General features: G+C 42.4%; 1 protein-coding gene across 1 annotated transcript in view; it reads left to right on the forward strand.

Annotated features, from left to right (window-relative positions):
• The first annotated feature begins 17933 nt into the window (after window positions 1–17933).
• Window positions 17934–18648, forward strand: part of ESYT3 (extended synaptotagmin 3) — a 29531-nt gene continuing 28816 nt past the window's right edge. The window contains exon 1 of the mRNA XM_032190055.1: window positions 17934–18242. Within this exon, the coding sequence (XP_032045946.1) occupies window positions 17934–18242 (309 nt within the window). The remainder of the gene's footprint in view (window positions 18243–18648) is intronic.

Raw genomic sequence — 18648 nt, forward strand, 5'->3', positions numbered from 1 at the left:
TTTTGACAGTTTTTTTTATCTAGATTATCATTTTTAATGGATTCAACTAGAGCACAAATTTTGGAGTGTATTTTTACATATAAAAGGTGTGTATGGTTGGCTGTAACAGACTGCTCCTACCTGTTAATAAATGCTCAGATGCTTAATAGGGTCATTTTTGAGGACGAGCTAGCAGGATTCAATCACAATAGTGTGAAATGTCAACATTCATCATCAGTGCCATTTACAACAGCATGTGCACAAATGTCAGCCATAAGGCTATGCTTTTAAACATTATGGAAAATTCTTCACTGAGGCATCTTTTAATGCACTTTCTTATCCTGATATTAAAGATGCAAATAACTTTTGATGGAAATGTATCATTCTATTCTAGATTAATTACAAGAATGTTCAGGTTGTGTTCAGTACTTCACATACAGATAAAGATTGCAAATTAAGATCAGTTAATATGCTTTATACATCCATACTCCCATATATTCTCATCATGGGTCACCTTACTTGGGGAATCAAAGGGCTGCATTCTTACTGACTTAAGTGGGAATGTAAGAGTGTGTAAATTGATGTGCAGAACATGACAAGTTTATTTCCATCCGCTACAAACAAAATTGCTGCTTCTAACCTTGTTTGGAAAGGATTACTTGGCTAAATGACGATGCATCTGTTTTACCAATTAAGATATTATCCATCTTGACTCAAAAAGCCTGTCTTATTAGCAAGGTTAATAAACACTCACTCATGCTTTAGCTCCTCTCCTTTTATTATATAAACAATGAGCATTAACATCTAAATCAAATAAAAGGTGGATTTTAAAAATTAAAAAAAAAGTAATGATTTTATATGGAAATGATCTGTGAGCTTGAGTGCTCAGTAATTGGGTATCAATCTCGCTGTTCCATGATGAGAGAAAACCCATCAAGGCCTTTAAAATGTAGATTAATTATATTTTATAAAATGGCTGGGAGAAAAACAGCAGCGTCTGTCTGGGTGAAATCATATTTTCAGTGCACAGGAACAGTTTCATAAACCTCAAACTACAGAAACCTTGTTACCTCTGGATTTGTAACACAAGGTTCAGTTGTTCCAAGCTCCAGTTAAAGTTTTCTTGTGGTTTGGGCATTTGTTTGGTCTTTCTCCTGCTCAGGGTTTCTTTTGTCTAATAAAAGCGATGCTCACAGGACAGCCTTTGCCTTACAGAGACACTTCAAAGGCTTCTCTCCAGCTGTATAACCACTGAGGATTTTGGTTCTCTCTAAGAGTTCCCTTGCTCCTTCTGTTTAGTTGGAAAGAGCCAGCAGGTTTAGAAGTCATCAGGTGAGATGTACACAAACAGTCATTTCCTCAGGAAGTCAGACAAATGCAGAAAACCAGGAGTTTTTGTACTATTGTGGGTAAATTTCTTTGTAAATGTTGTAATTGTGAAGTGCTGCCCAGCAGTTAGTAAGTGTGTAACTTACACAGTTCTTGTAGGGACCTCAAACAGCAGATGCTCTGAGGGCTCCTGTTACCTCTGAAAATCGGAGCTGTTGCTGATACACCTTGGCTCTTTGTAGAGATGAGTTTAAGGCAGAATTGTTGTAAAAGTTTTTTTGTACTCCTATTCCCTGCTTCTCCTGCTGTCAGCCTCTGCGCTAGTTACCCACACTTGTTGCTCAAATGAGTCTTATTCTTCAGGCTAGCAGAATACAGTGATAAGAAAGCCCTCTCAAAAAGCCAGACACATCTGATAGGGCTATTTTGTGCCACTAGCACTTGCAGCAGCTAATTGTTTGTGAGGGACTCTCCAGATTTTGTCTGTGTGACCACAGCAGGGACTCGAAAATTAAATCAAGCAGCTCCTGAAAAACTCCAGGTGATTTCAGAACACCTGCAGGAAGTATTTTTCCAAAGCAATGGTACATCAAAAAAAACATCTTCTGATGAGCTGCTCTCCTTGTGCCAGACAGTGTTTAGTTCCAGCACACTCATTTTTCCCATCCAAAGGTTAAGCTGTGTCTGAGTGAGGGCTCTCCGGGGTGAAGAGCAATAGCACTTTATTCTGTCTTTAAAGAAAACTTCCAGGACCCAACCCTACTGTTAGTTGAGCATATTTCTTAGATGTGTTTTTTTTTTTTTTCCTGCTGTTTAAGGCCTTTCCTACTACTTCAGTCAGGTTTTATGAGTTTTTAATTGCACAAGGGACTGAGTTAACTGTGCTTTATTTTTAATCGGCTGATTTTATCTGGCTTCAGAATTCTGAAGCAAATTATCCCTTTCTCACCAGCTAATTACTGGTTTATAATCATTTCACAGTGTGGAGTCTCCAGTAATCCAATATGCGTTGCCTATAAATCAACAATGCACTTTGTCACCTCAGGGATACTGCTTGTATGTATTGTTGGCTGAGTTTCAGAGCAGCAGATGAAGAAATGAAGGCTTATTTCCCTTGAGTTTGGATTTGCATGATTAGTTCTCTGTGTGTTACCCTGAAATGGACATCAAGTATCAAGAGAAAATTGCTTTCTTTTTTTTTTTTCTTTGCTTCCCTGCCTCTGAAGCACCCTTCCCTGCAAATAGCATCCTGTTTCAGCAAACTTGCTGCTCCGAGTAACGCAGCAGGCACAGATGGCCCCATGCAGGTACCGTCGGCAACCCCAGGCAGTCATTTAATGTATTTGAGCAGGAAGGCCAGCTGCAGCTCAGGATGCTGAGAAGTGTTGATGAACACACAATGCCCACCACCAGGGGTAGTAGCCCAAAAGTTCCTGAGTTCCCTTGTAGCTAACAGACCAGGGGCTCTCAAATTTGTGAAGTTTAGTTCCTTCTGCTAATAACCCCTCATGTCAGCGCAAGGAATACTTCCATCCAGTGCTGGAACACAGTGCAATTTGTATTAGCTGTCTGGAAGCACTGTGGAACAGCTGGAAAGGAACAAAGCAGCTACGAGTGCAAGAACAGTAACATCCACCTTAGTCACTCATTTCTCCTTTCTGCAGTCAGCTCTCCAACTGTTTGTATACACTTCCTCAATGTGTCCTTCCACCTGGGAAGCACTGAAGACCCTGTTGATAAGTCCTCCTTCAAACCTGCCTTCCAGAAACACAGAGCTGGGGTCCCAGCCCAGCAAGGCTCTGCTTCCACATCTCTCCCTGCTGATCTGCACCACTGGAAATACCAGTGTAGGGAGCCAGGGGCATTTCGGTGCTGATTCCAGCACATCGCCCATCATTTTGCAGTCAGTCGCTTTCTGTGAGTACAGTCACATTCTTGCCTTGCCAAAAGCAGGTTGTATAGAAGCTGTAGACTTGTATTCATGCTGCATTTATGCACGCTCTTGCTGAGAAGCATGATTCAAGTTTAGCTAAAATTCTGCAGAAAAGGCAGGTTTCAGTTCAGACTCGTCACCGATGTCTGTGTTGAAGGTGGGCTCACAGTGTCCACATCCAAATTGACCTTGATTAAGACAAGCATGCACAGCTTTTTTTGTGTTGCAGACCTCCTGCCTTTGCAGAGACATGCGTAAGGACTCATGCATTTTAGAACTTTATTTATGCAAAATAGAATTACAAGTGAATAAAAATGACAATTATATGTAATGAGTGTTCCTGATTACCTGATTAACCAGCAGAAAAAAACCAACAAACAACAGAATAGAGATCTGAAAGGGCACCCCTAGGTATCAGGGTGAAACTTCAGCTGATGTAAACTGATCCAGCGCTTTCTTGAACATGCACAGAATTTTAAACGTCTTGTTAGTAGTCTGCATTTAGGAACTGAGAGAAGAGCTTCATATGACTTCAGTGTTACAAACGAGTGCCAGAAGGCAAGACTGCTGGCCAGATATTCAGCCAGTGTGCTCGGTAATGCCAAATGCAGACATTTAAAGCTCATGAGCCAGATCTCCAGAATGTCTGAAATGTTTTAAAATCAATTTGCTATTCTTTCTCTTTTGTTTCTGGTTTCTCAGCTGCAGTTTATGCTCAGAGTACATGTTCAAGCTTTTTCTGAAATTACGAAAGCTTGAAACAATTTAAAATGATTAAGTGACACAGTTCTTAATTTATCAGCAAAAGGGTCATCTGGAACAGTGCTGGACGCTGTGAGACTCAGAAATGTTTGTAGGTGTCTTAAATCTTTCCTGGTATCAGTAAAGATCAACCAGCTTCACCTCAACACTGGTTTTGTGCCTAGTCCTGTTTTTAGGGGAATAATCAAGCCTCTGAAAAAGTCATCCCCCTTTGACATTATTTGATTTCTTCTGCCTTTCGGTGTAGTCTGAAGTTGCTGGCTGCCATCCTTGGTGCTTTGTAGTCTGAAGAAGTTGTAATAAGAGTAGCGGGCCTCAAAAAAACTTCAGCAGTGTATCTATAAGCACGAAACTGTAAACAGCAGAGTCTGTGTTATCATTAAACTACTTTTATTGTATTTCCTTTGAAGGTTCAAACACTGTTGGTCAGAAGAAATTCAGGCTCACAGCTAAACTGAGTGTACAAATTGTGGCTATGTCTAGAGCTGTTGTTGGGTTCATTATCTTGATGTATTTATTTAGACTCTTTTTATACTAGTAGGCAGATAAAAGGAAAGTTACTTTTGCAGAAATGGCATGCTGAATTTTCTTCAGAGGTTTGGAATTTTAGCTCTGATTTGCCTTGGCTGAAAACAACAGGCATTTTGTCACTGAAATCAGTATTAGCCCTTTTAGGCTAATCGTTTCCGTGCTACATTCAACATTTGCTCCAAAGACATGTATATTTAAGGTGATAGATAATTTGGAACTTGGTGCCTGGGAGGGCACTTGATCCTCCTAGCCTGGGATTGCACAGGAGGAGCCTGACTGTAGCCTGCTTTCCTTGAAGAGCCTTTACTTTGTTCAGCTGTTAAATGCTGTTAAATGTTCTCTGTTAAATGCCGTTCATAATGGCATCAGATGCTGCTGGGAATCACTGAGGGACCAAATGGCAAGACATTCAAGTACCTAACTCCCTCTGGTGCCACGGGCAGTGAAGCATCCAAATATCTTCATAGGTTTGAGCCAGAAAGCTTTGCCAGAATGCAAACAAAGGGATCTTTAACCTCAGACGTTGCAGCAACTCGCTGATTGTGGACAGTCCTCCTTTCAGTCTTCCAGGCCCCACAGGTTGTTTATGCTTGTTGCTCTGGAGTGTGTTAGACTGCCAAAGGGAGAGAGTGACATTATTAATTTATAATAATCACTCTAAAAATAACCAAAAAGCTCTGGAAAAAATATCTGGGAGGAGGCAATGGAAAAGCACAACTGTTCTATCTGTTCTCTTAACCTCACAAACATGCCAGATCACAATGAAAATCTCCTCTTTAATGAAACAGGGCGACATGTCTTTCATTGCACTTACAAAATTATTGAAATTTCCCACCCTTTATAGTGATAACATCTCACACAGAAATAGAGCAATTCCTGTACCTTGGGGAAAGATGTGATGAATTATTATTGTGATTATGGTTGTAATTTAAGTAAGTGTCTAGAACACTTCTGGACACTCTTCCAGAAATTGGAAATTGATGTACAATTGAATGTGACTGCTAAGGTGGATTGTATATATTAAAATATTAAAATATTCAGGTAGAAGGAATAGGTAAGGGAAGAAAGTGCTTCCCAAAAGGATGAACTGAAACTAGATGGATCTGTCTTACAGAATCTAGTTGAAAAATATTTTCCAAAATGGGCTCTGCATCAAATCAGAACAATCCAACTCTCATAAAGTGTTGATAAAGAAAACCAAGGGGTGCACCTGTGATAGAAAGATGTGCCTGTGTTTGGTCACAGACTTTTTTGGCTTTAAACAGAAGTTACTGGTTGAAACTGAACACATTGACCATGTGAGAGGTCATGATAGTCTCTTATCATTCAGACAAGTGAATATACCACTCTGTCTCTGTTAAAGTTTAAAAATGTGAGGAAGTGATGTTCACAGCTTGATTTCAGGACACTGAAAATAAAGAAATCCAGACAGTATAAAATAGTGTCAAATATTTTGACACAATATTTGTCTCAATAGACACAAAAATAACTATTTACAACAAATTATTTTTTTAACCTTCAGGGAGAATGAGACCAGTTTGAAGTCATTTATATACAGTTTAACACTGAAAAGTCTTACTTGTGTATGGACTCTTATTTGTTTTTCATAATTTCTATGTTTGCCTGTCTTTATCTTGGTACCATTTAGTAACTGTTGTACTGATATGTTTAACAGAAGCTGTGTCTGTAAACACCCAACAGAAGTCTAACAGCACAAAGCTTTCCACTGACAGCAACGGGATAACACCTTCTTGTCGTGGAGCAGTTTTGGAAGGTCTGTTTACAGGTAATGTACCTGAGGCAAATTCTGAGACTAGATGTGAGTGGAGAAGACCCTGATAATGTTTTAATTTTATCACTCAATTTAATATTGGTGTTACTAGTTCTTTGTCTTCACTCATGGTAGCCAGATCTCAGAGATGTACGTGGCTCTGATGGACTTCCCTTCAGCTGGAAGGATCCTTGTGCCTTCATAACATTTGAACCTCTGAATATGTTAAGGAGTGCTGGCTTTTACAAATACTCCCCTGACAAGTCTTTTTCAAATACATTCTTTCTGTGACTGACATATAACATGACAGTTTTGCATTTTCTTATCTTATAGTAGATACTGCCAGGAGGATGTTTTGTTTCTTATAAATTTGTTTCTTTCTTTTCTCTTTCCTTAAAGATATGATTACACTTCTGGTTTTCTTCAGGAAGAAAGGCATGACCGTTTCTCAGGCCCATTCTGTCAAGATAATGTGTTTTCCAACTGCTTATTTGGAGGCTTTTTAGTATCTTTTCTTTGAGATTATCACCAGCAGCTCAACTCTAAATGCATTGCTAGCCATTAATAATGTAAGTACCTGGGTCATCACCTTACTCACATGTCAAGGTAAGGCAGAAAACAGATCCTAATTTATTTAAAAAGTTTGCAGCTGTAGAGTTGTCCTAATGGATGCAGTGTAGCTGATGTCTTAGTGGGTGCTAGCATTGGCTATTTGGCCAATGGCTATTCTAATTTAGATCCTGGTTCTGATTTTACACCAGCTGCTGAGAGAATTCCTATAGAACTGTGCTAGTTTCTACCTCCTGATAGCTGCATTGCTTATAGGCAAGATTTTCAGAAAAGCTACAGATGTTTTGTTTGATACTATGAGAAGGACATGAACTTACAGATTCCGTGCAATTGTAAGGTGTCTCCAGCCAAGCACCCAGAATTTCTAGTCAATTTTAGAATTATGGCTTGAGTCATTTCTTTAAAAGGCAGTAAGTTGTATCATAAAACTAATTGATTAAAAACTTACTATTTTTGAGTTATGTACCTTAAGCATTTTGAAATCTTTTGACTTAATGTATTTTTCTGCAGCTACTTGAGTAACGTAAGAGGGAACAGCTTGTTTCCTTTGGAATGGAGATACTATTTGTGAAATAGCCTTTCAAGGAGTGAGTCACTGGTGAAAGGAGGAAGTTCATTAAATATGCACTCATGAAAACTGCGAGGAGAAATTGAGTTTACAGTTTGTCAGAAAGAAAACTGGGTGTTTTAAAAATCTGGTAATATTAAACATGGGATCTTCAGCTGCCACGTGAAATAAATTCCTTCCTTTTGTTATGATATATGTGGCATTTAATCCAAAACATATCTAGATTGTCTAAAGTCTAGCATCTCAAACTGCTTAGCAAAGCTCAGTCCCTGCTAGAAACAAGTGTAGTATGAAGTATTTGATCAAGTGGCATGTAATTAACTCCAGGGCAGAGCCATCTCCACAGTGGTGGGGGACCTGGCAGTAGAGTGTGCACAGATTGCAAGGGCAGGCAGTGGGACATCAGGTGCACACCCAGAACCATCCCTTCCTGTGTGTGCCTAGGGTCTGGTCTGGCTGTGAGGCTGAGGTGGAGCCAGACGCCACCTCTCCTTGTGCACATCCAATATGCCTCTGGACTGCAGGCACAGGAAGGGCCCTCTGTGAGGTACCTCTCACTCCAGGGAGCTCAGAGCATGAGTCCTGCGTGCCCATGCTGGAAGGCAGTGCTGCAGTGAGAACACACAAATCCTGTGGGCCAAGTTCAGTCCTGGGTCTCAGCGCCTCTGAATTCAGTTGGTGATTGTCAGAGCAGCTGAAAGTCCTCTGGAGGTTTGCTGACTTCAACTAACAATGTCACAACTTTAATTAGAGCCAAGCTCAGAGATTCATTTAGGACTCTTATTAGACGTGAACGGTGAGAACCTCTATTTCTGGACTTTGTGTCTGAAACATAGGACTACTCATTCAGAAAAAAACCTGCTCTTAACTAATGAGTCTTGAATGACTCATGACAGCTTCCATGCAGCTGACCATAACATTTTAATCTTTCCTTCAAGGCATTTTCAGCATTTTCTGCCAGATTCAGGCCTGCCCTCCAGTGGATGCATTATTCTACACTTTGATCTGACTTTAGTTTGCTATGAGAAGGAAAAGCAGTACTTTAAAAAAAAAAAAAAAAAAAAAAAAAAGGAAATAATTAAGTCTTGTGAGCCTTTACTTTGCTCCCCTGAACAAAAGAGGTTTTTCACCTATAAGATAATTTTCAGGAATAAAACAAATGGAAGAGAGTTTGGACAGACAGAATAGACAGAGTTACTACTGTGTTTCCAGCTTGAGATCTGCATGACTTTATTGAACTTGGAGCTCAGAAGAGGAACACTTTCTCAGTAGACAGAACTGTTGGCTTTTTCACACTCAGTAATGAATGGGGCATCCCATCTCACCAGATTTTGTTGGTAAATGAGGTAAATAGATAGCTTAGATAACTTTAGCCAATCTAGATATCTTTTTTTTTTTCTTTATAATACGTGAACCCCAAATTTTGTAGGAACTCTTTTGAGAGGAAGAGGAAGTAGGATTTTTGTTTTGTTTTCTCACAGAATAAAATAATCAATCTTTCTCTTTTTTGTATCAGCAGGCTTTTCTGTAAGCAACTACTGGAATCAGGAAGCCATAAAAGACTGGGAACTGATAGAAAGGTAGGGAAAAGAACATGGAGCGACTGTATCTCAAACAGAATTCCTGCAGTGGAAGACCACCAATGCCCACAGAGTAACAAACAGAAGAATATCAGTTTATAAGGACAGGGTAACTTAAGATTCTTCCAGCAGCACAGAGTTTATGCTCTCTAGTATTGGGAGAGTATGAAGAAAAACCTGATAAGCTGGAAAGCTGAATTTTTCCCACAAAGTTAGGGAGAACACTAGGAAAGCAGTCCTATTTTTCTGATGGTTGGAAAATAGCGGGCATATGCTTTTTGCAATCTTTTTGGCAAGATCTTTCAGCTGAAGTGCGGAGTAATCAAAATGATATTTTCTATTTCCTTGGGCGCACTTCTGTTCACACCTTTGTCATAAAACTGCTGTTCTTGGAAGAGCAGATTGCTCCCAGCTATGCACACTCCCAGTCAGTGCCTTCTTTTATGGTATTCCTACAGCTCCATGTAAAGCTGAAGGTTTTATAGGCCTGATTTTCCATCCTTTATCTTTAGCAATAATGCTTTTCCTGCTTATTCCTAACTTACATTGCCATCTTGCACGTACAGTCCACCAGTGGTACAAGCCTCCATGGCTTGGTTGTCCACTTCACTGAGCAGTGTCTTAGAGTTGGAGCCTTAGGATGTTCTGAGTCCTCTCTCCTGCTGAAATGAGGAAATTAGCCAGGTGAAAAAATGGCATCTTATTCGTTGTGCCAAAAAAATAAAGGGGGGGAGGTGAACAAAGCTAGCTCCAAGCCACAGAACTGAGGACACAAAGTCCCTTCCCCAAATTGTTCCACTCTTACACAGTGTACTGTGACAGAGATACAAATTGTCACTTCCCAGACAGCAGGTAGGTGACTTCTTCACTTTTTTTTCCTTTCTCAAGCCCTTCTAGAGTCTACTAAAATTCACAAAAGGATTGCACTGTGCAAAAAGTAAAAAGTGCAAAAATTAGTACAGCCCTCCTACTAATAATGTTCCCTAATATTCCCTTAACATCTGGTTTAAGGAAACTGTTTCAGCCTGTGACACTGCCCCTCCTTCCTTCCTCACTTGTGCCTTCTCCTTGCAGGGGGATAATTTAATCTCTCACTGACAAATACTTCCTCAGAAAAAAAAAAAAAAGTTTTATTCCTTAAATTTCATGTGTGTTAAATTTAACCTACCTGGTAAAGAATGGTTATAATGAATATCACGAGTCTGAAGTTTTAGAAACATAGTGGCAGAAGCTAGCAGTTGATGTGATGTAATTTTCCAGACAAAGGGTTTCTCTAGTGCAAGTACACAGTGAAAACCCGTGAATTTGATTTCCGGGCCTCCAAGCAGTCACATTCAAATGCTGCTCCCTAAACACCCATTTGTTTGCATTTCATGTGCAGCAACTGAATGCACTCTGAGAATGAACAGTGTTGGCCATCTGAAATCAAACTCATAACAGACCAAGATTACATCAACAGCTACCTCTTCCTAAAGCAGAAAATACTGTTTTTATTTGACAGTGTAATTTTTTGTTGTTTTTTTTTGTTTGTTTGTTTAACATTTGAAGCGTAGGCACCAGAGCAGGAAACGATAATTCCAGTTAGTGCAACCCCAGAGGTAGTGCTAGCTTCCCTGATTGAATAACACTCTCTCCTGCTGCCTGAATAAGACTGAGACCACAAACACACTGCAAACATTGTCTTGGAAACCAGAGACCAGCTAGGATTCCTCATTGTATTAGTGAGCCAGTCGTTTAACTTCTCTACCCTAGTTTCCGCTCTTGGAAATGGGCTTTAATAGCATTAGTGCTGTGTATCTTGAACTGCAGGTCAGACAATCAACTCCACCGTATTAATTTGTCTCCACTAAATGCAATGGAGCCAAAATAATTTGCAACAGCTGATGATCTTACTCTGATATCCCTCAGTGCTAAGCGTTTACTTACTTTTCTATTTACTTTTCGTCTACCCAGGAGTACTGATCTCGATATACCCCTTATGCCCATTACACACCTTAAGAAGTAATACTTATGGAAGGTTTGGGTGATGAAAATTGTCTTTGGGAAGAGTTTTATCTAGGACATAGCTTAGCAGCCTCCAACAAGGATACAAGCACCTACTTGCAGGAGTCTGGTAGAAAAGACTCGGAGAACCTGAGCTATTTTGCAAGGCCCCTACTATTCTATTGCTGTCAGCGACTGACATGAGCCACACACTTAGCATGAGGTGGGGTGCTTACGGATTGATGCAGAGCTGTAGTGGTGTCTCTGCTGTTGTAACCAGTAACCTACCTACGTAACTCTTGGCTGGGTGCAGGACTGCTGACATTTAACCAGTTGCCAGGCTCTCAGTCCTGGCCAGCAGAGGCCACTAAATGATTATAGGAAGAGCTGTTGTAAAACACCCTGGAGGCCTCACTCAGCATTCCACCTTGCTGGAGAAATAGTATCTGGGCTGGGGGTTTTGCTAAAAAGAAAGAATCTTGCAGAGACTTTCGAACTTTCCAAGATCTTGAAAGTAATCTTAAGATGAATATTCCTTTAGCCACGGGTCTGTGCTCTGAGTGGGCTGGTACTTGCAAGCAGTGAGCTGGAGCAGATGCACAGGGAAATCTATTTATAAAATGAGATCCGGGATACCCTTCTCTGTATGCACAGTGCTAGGGAGGGCTTTGTAACTACAGCGTGCAGTTCAGTACAGTTGGATGAAGACAGCCTGTCAGCATGCTTATGTCAGGGTTTCAGGGTAAAGAGGAGATGTCACCTACCATCCCTTTTGGATGGACAATAATAAAAGCCCAGATGTAGCCCACTGCACCCAGCCGTCCGTGTCACAGGGATGAGGTGAAGTGGTTGAGGTGGGCTTCGTATCTGCTAAGCTCACGGCAATCTGAAGTCCTCTTGGTGGGGATTTTGTGTTTGTGAGCTGCAGTGTTAGCTTACTCCAAAGTTATCTTTCCTCAACTTTTTCTCAGTCCCTTTGCATTTATAAAACACAGTAAGTACTATCATGTGCCGTTCCTGAGTCCAAACAAATAATCATTCTGTGCCTAAGCTCTTTCAGGTTTAGGGTACGTGTTGCTGCACACAGAGATATGCTGGGTAAAGAGATCCAATTTTCCCTAGTAGGCAATTCCTTTAAGTCTCAAGTTTGTGTGCTGCGGATACTCATGATGAGCTAAGAAAATTCATCTGAAGATTCACCCAGTGCATGTCTTGAAGTCCAAAACCCTAGCACAGAATAGAACTGCCTGCATGAGGAGGTTTCAGGATGCTTTTGGATTCAGCACTGGTTCTGCTATGCACAAGCTTTTCACTGACCTTTCTAGAGCTTTGAAGGCAGCACTTCCCAAAATCCAGACCTTCATCTTAGAGCATCGTCTCTTTCCTGAAAGCACGCCCCAAAAACAGGTGGTAGGAGCTCTTCAGAGGGAGGCAGGCAGGCTGTGCACATTTCCCTTCCTCAGAAAAGGCTAAACATGCTAAGCAGAAACGCAGCAGGAGCTGTGAGGCAAGATGTCGTTGCTCCTCGGCAATAACTTGGCTCTAGGAAAGTGGCTTCTGAGCGGCTGAGTTCCCAGCACTGCGCCAGCCTGGCTGCGCCGCTGCAAACTGTGTCTGTGCCAGCTTTGGCAGCCACGCTCCAAGTGGGAGACGACGGGCAGGTGCTCCTGTGTCAGGATTCATTACGATGAAGGGATGGCTGGGCAGGCAAAAATGCAAACTGTGTTCCTCGTGGTTTCATATGTGTTGCTCCTGTTGTTGCTCTGCAGGCCCCAATCTGATCAGTGTCCTGTGCTGTCAAATACAGACCAAAGGCATGAATAGTGCTCTGGGAGATCTTCACTTTAAATGGATTTGTGGAAAGTGTCAGCTGTACAAAAAAGCCCTCCAAGAAACTTAACCAAGAAGTTTCTCTTTCCTGGCTTCACCGTTGACGGGGAGGTACCAACTGGGACAGCAGTTCTGTGGTTTGTACATTTGCTTCCTCTGCTGCTTGATGCTTTTAATGTGTTTTGCAAAGGTTGAGCACTAATTCCTTAAAGAAGAGGTTTCTGTGAGCTCAGTCAAGGTCTTTAAGCATTTAATATATAGCAAAACATAAGCTGTAGAGATTACAGGCTAAACTATAAATTATTAATAAGGTTGTTCTGTAACTTTGTCATGCACTTGAAAGGCAATTTTTACAGTGTCAGTAGCCTGTGCTAGCATGCTCTTTAACACAGCAAAGTAGAAAAGGATTTAAGGATGTGGAGACATATTTTTCCCAGGGGTATTTTGCTTGCTTTTCACCAACTGACATAACAAAATCCATAAAATATTTTATCCTCCAAGAAATGTGTCGAATTAATTTTAGGCTGTAGACATTGTATCTTGTGCTCACGGATCCTGTTGCAGATACAATTGTTCAAACAACAACAACAAAAGGAATAAATCTATGTTATGACAAGGGAAAACTTGAAAAGAAACAATGTATTTAACTGACTGTGCTGAGATTAAAGTGTATAGTGCAATAATAGAAGTCGTACTTCTGTGAAGACTTTTAAAAATAAACTGAAGTTCCCCTGGCTTATTTCAGCTCTCTGCTGATTCTGTTATATGGGAAATACAGTCAAATTTCAGCAAGATTTGACTTTTCAGCTGAGAAATTATTTTTATTCAATTCAGATTGTAAATTACCTGCCAAATTGGGTTTGTATACTAACATTAATGATGGGATGCAAAGCTACCTTGTGATAACATCCAGGGATAAGTCATAGGCAGAGAGGTCATAACTACTCTCAAATAATTTCTGCTCTAGCTCCATTTGTTGTAACCTTTCTTCCTGACGTAAAAGTTTTTCTGTTCAGCAGGTGGCAGCAACTGCTTATGGGTCAGTGCAGGCTCCAAGATGACACAGAAGTGTTTTGATGTCACTTGTGAGGAAATCCGAGTCATCACCAGAGCCAGGAAAGTGACAGCTCCAACTCACAGGACATCTCTGGAAGCAGTGGAAAATGCTCTCTTTGCTTTAAGTGAAATTTATTTTTTCATTCCAACCCTACAGTTGTAGATCGTGGTTTATATTCTTTCACTTTCTTGTGCCTTATCTGCAGTTATATAATTTGTGTATAAAGGATGTAGCTTCTCTCAGCATTCTGCTAACCCAGACTGCAAATCCCAGTGTCAGAGCAGTGTGGGATCTGCTGGCAGGAGGAGTGAGGCTGGACAAAGGATGCTGTGCCACGCCACTTTTTTCCTCCTGGGGTACGTACTCTGCATCCCACTGCACTGCCCTCACGCTAGTGACCCCTCTGTAGCAACAGCAAGTGGATGTGTGAAATAAATTGCTCTTACTGCTTTCACTACTATATTGCCAAAAGTGCCATCAGATCAGTGCCTCTCTGTACTGCCCCTTATACAGAAGCAGAGAGAGAAGCCATGAGCCAGGCAGACACAAAGCACGGTATGGGGGAGGCAGCACAGTGAAGCAGTCTTTAAAAATAAGCATCACTTAATCCCAGCACCACTTTTCACATATTCCCGAATAATGATGTTGTCTTCCAGCCTTCTGCATGTGATTATATCCCCCATAAGAAGTCCCTGTCTCCAGCCAGAACAACATACTTGACCAAACAGTGTAGCACAGGTTCACTTGAGTTGTATAGCTCAGATTTTATTTCTGAACAGAACCTAACAGAATGGAGAAGCCACAGCTTTCCCTGGGAAGATGTTCTCAGTAGGAGTCTTTGCTCAAGAGTGGACAGGAGTAGCAGCCGCAAGGGGTTTTGCTCTGTGATGGGTAGAGTCCAGGTATGGCTTTGCTTGACAGGATGAACAGTGCCTGGACAGAGTATGAAGCCAGGGGAAACTAAACAATAAGGGAGTAACTGCTTTAATCAGGTCTTGGTACAGAAGTCATTCTGTTAATGCAAGGAATAAGGTTTTATCCTTACATAAGTGTTTTCTGTTTTGCTGCGGATGCATAGAGAAAAGACAGTGTACCTTTAGTATTCAGTTGCATTAATGTGGGACATTCCACACTGGTCACAAGCCTTGCAGCTACAGGAAAGTTAAAAAGTTAGAAAGTCATTATCAGTAAACCCTCTGATACCAAACCAGTATGCAGTATGGATTTTTCAGATTAATTCCTTTGCATATTCTTTCTAGTTAAAAGAAAAAGCGTTGGCAGTGGTTTTTCATAACTCCCCACCTTTAAAATGGGTTGCCTTAGTTACCATGGCCAGCTTGAGAGACAGCAAATTTAGTACTAATACATTTTTAAAGCCTTGCAATTTTCTGTAAAAGCCCTGTGTCATAATCAGCTACAACGTATGCATCTATCATAGTGCTAATAAACTACAGTGGTGATAGCTAGTCAGATTAAATCAGAGGTCAAGCTAGACAAGTTTGGGTGACAACCTTAATGACTGGCCTGCGTACGTGGGGAGAAACATTGTGTAATTTCCTTGTACTAGAGAATGAGACTAGCTTCAAGTGGCTCAAAAATCTGATGCTTGAAAGCAGTCTGCTCACAGTCAAGATCATACTTTCCCCAACAGGAAAGGTCTTAAGTTGTCCTCTTGATTGGTGATTCAGTATTTGCTTTGACATTTAATAAAACAGCAGGAAACGATTATTCTTTAAAAGGTAACTACTATCCATCATATACAGAGTTAACAAAGGTCTCAGAGTATTGATTTATCTCATTCTCATGAGCACAGTACTTAGTCTGAGCTTTCTGTGAAACCTGTTTTGATAAAAGCAATTTTTCATCTCTTACTCCTCTTTTTCTTTTGTTCAGTTAAAATTTTTAGTAGTATGAGTTTAAAGAAGTATTGTGTTTTTTTTTTTTTTTTTTTTTTTTTTTTTTTTTGTGTGTGTGTGTAATTTTTGTTAAAGTTCCTAGAACCTCTTTAGATATAGAAAGGAATTGTCTCTTCACAAGGTAAGAGGCAGCAGCAAAGGAACACACAGTGCCCACTAAAGCGTGGTTATTTTTGAGCTTGGGGTCCTGGGGGACAGCACGTGATGGAACATGGAGTTCTGCCTTCGTGGAAGCATCTCCTTCACTAAACAGCAGCTGCTGGATGTCTTGCAGGACTGAAAGTGCTCTTTTCATTTCTACAGAGAGCTCTCTTATTCTGCTTTAACTAGAACGTATTTTTTTGTGATCAGCTGAGTGAAGAATAAGAAAAACAACAAAGAAGTAATTTATTCATGAAATTGGCCACTATGTATTTCACTGCAGCCCCACTGTTTTAGTACTCAAAAAGCTGCCACCTGTCGGTGCTTCTAAACTGCATGTAGTTCTCTGAGTTTGAGCTAAATATCTCAAACTCTACAAGAGTAGTAACTTGAAGGAGGAAAACGATGGATTTACCTTTTATTACAGCTTCTCCTGGTAGCAAAAGCGACTTTTAAGTCTTCGAAGCCCCCATTTAATTTAGATGATTCTATTTTTCTGAAAGGTCAGACTTCGGGGCTCGGAGTTAACTGTGAGAAGGCTCACTCCATGACTGAAATGTCACACTGAAAATGTTTTACAATGCTCTAAATGGCAGTGGGGAAAAGTAAATGACAAGTCAGCCTCAGTTTTTGGTCAAGGGTAGAACAAAAACAGGTGTATTTTTGCATGTGAACATACCTCCTGATAGATGTAATTGTGCAAACTCAGCACTGCATGTTTATTAATGTATGATATCAGAGAAGGCAGATACTCCTTCACCTGTTAGACCTGTTGGTTTTTGGTGTCTCTTCTGTTTTATGAAGAGAAATGCCCTCTGTGGTCAGACCACTGGTCCGCTTGCTCTTGGTGGCAATAGAAATTGCTGTTTTGGGAGAGAGTACGAGCCTGGTCGTTTTCAGAAGTCCTTTTCCTTCAAGCCTCCCCCGCATCCACAGCTGTGGGGAGTACATTTGTTGGCTTTGTTGTTTGAGAATTTGTCTAATCCTATTTTGAACCTGCTGATACTGTCTGCCTTGCAGCCTACAGCTTCTGGAGAGTTACTGCCCACTGCACAAAGTCCTTATGCATGCTCCAGGCACATTTATATTTGCAACACCCCCAGGAAGATGAACATAGTCATCCTCCTTTTGCAGAAGGGGAAGATTTGGGGCTTGTTTCCCAAAGTACCTGTTAATAGATGTCTCACGCATGAGTTTGCCTAATGTGAGGCATTTGAGTCCAAATGTTTTCAGATGCCTGAACTGATTTCTATCCGAGATCAGTCATGTGTGATGAGTAATGTACAAACTAGGATCGCTTGCAGCACTGTTTGATTTTTTTGACTGACCCATTATTAAACGCCAATTCCATGGCAAAATTGGGGTCCAAACCCTGTTATCCAGCAACAGGGCCTCCTTTTCTTGGAGCCAGGCCCACTGTTTGCTATGAAAAGGGGCCGGGGTGAAAGCTGGCACCACTCACGGATGTTCTCGACTCATCTACCACACAAAGCGTAGCCTCTGCCTAATGCAGGGGAAATTGCAGAGGAAAGCACAGCCTGGACCTGTCTGTAGGATCGCAGCGTGTCTCCTAAGGCATATATAGGGTGGTATGGGATTAATCTGCTGAGAGGAAACGCATCTCTAAGCGCGCCTCATGATTCCCAAATACCTCTGCACCCCCTAACGCATAATTCCCCTTCTTCCAAAGGGTGAACACCCCGGGTGCCCCCCTCAAAACGAGAGGAACCGGGACCGAAGAGCACCCCGACTCGGGAGCAGCAGCAGGCGCCCCGCACCGACAGGCGGCTCCTGCCGCCCATCCCTCCCCCGCAGCGGGCTCCGGGCTGCCCGCAGCCGGCTCCCTGAGCACCGAGCTGCGGGGCGGGGACGGAGGGGTTCCCTCCCTTCTCTTCTCTTCCCTTTTTTTCCCTTCCCCTCCTCTCGCCGCCGGCTGGAGGCAGCGCACTCTGCCGGGGCGACCCCTGGCAGCCGGGGCGCGCCATGGAGCCCGCCTCAGCGCCCTCAGCCGCCTCAGCGCCCTCAGCCGCCTCAGCGCCCTCAGCCGCCGCCTCCCCGCCGCGGGCGCTGCTGTCGGCCGCCGGCCGGGCGCTGCTGTGGCTCGGTCCCGTCTATCTGGCCGGGTACCTGGGGCTGAGCGGCAGCTGGGTGCTGCTGGGGCTGGCCCTCTGCTTCTGCTGGGGCCACAACCGGCGGGGGAAGCGCCAGCGGCTGGAGGCAGCCGCGGCGCTGCTGGAGGATGAGAGGCAGGCGGTGTGCAGGGGGCTGGCGGCCAGGCACCTGCCGGCATGGGTGAGTGGGGGTCCTGGGGGTGCTTCTGGGGGTTCTTGTGGGGGTTGTGGGGGTTCTTGTGGTGGTTTTGGGGGTGGTGGTGGGTGCCGGGGGCTGCCAGGGGTGCCCCGTGTGGGGAGTAGCTGAGGGGAGCGCCTGGGACCCTGCAGCATCCTCCCGTCTTTTCGGGTCTTGGCTGGCAGAGCAGGGACCAAAATCAAAGTTAGTTTTGGTCAGGAAAGCTGTGTGTGGTTCTGAGTGTGTCCGTAAAATGGGCTGCTGTGCCTCAGAGAAACCTTCTGAATGCGTGCTGCTACTTTGTGGCTGTTCCCGTCTGGGGAGATGCTTATTTGAGACCTCATCCAAAAAGTTTCCTCCTCCTCTCCCTGCTGTCATTCAAAATAAATAATAATAAACGCATCTATAG

The sequence above is a fragment of the Aythya fuligula genome, chromosome 6 (genome assembly GCF_009819795.1).
Source record: "Aythya fuligula isolate bAytFul2 chromosome 6, bAytFul2.pri, whole genome shotgun sequence".
Lineage (NCBI taxonomy): Eukaryota > Metazoa > Chordata > Aves > Anseriformes > Anatidae > Aythya > Aythya fuligula.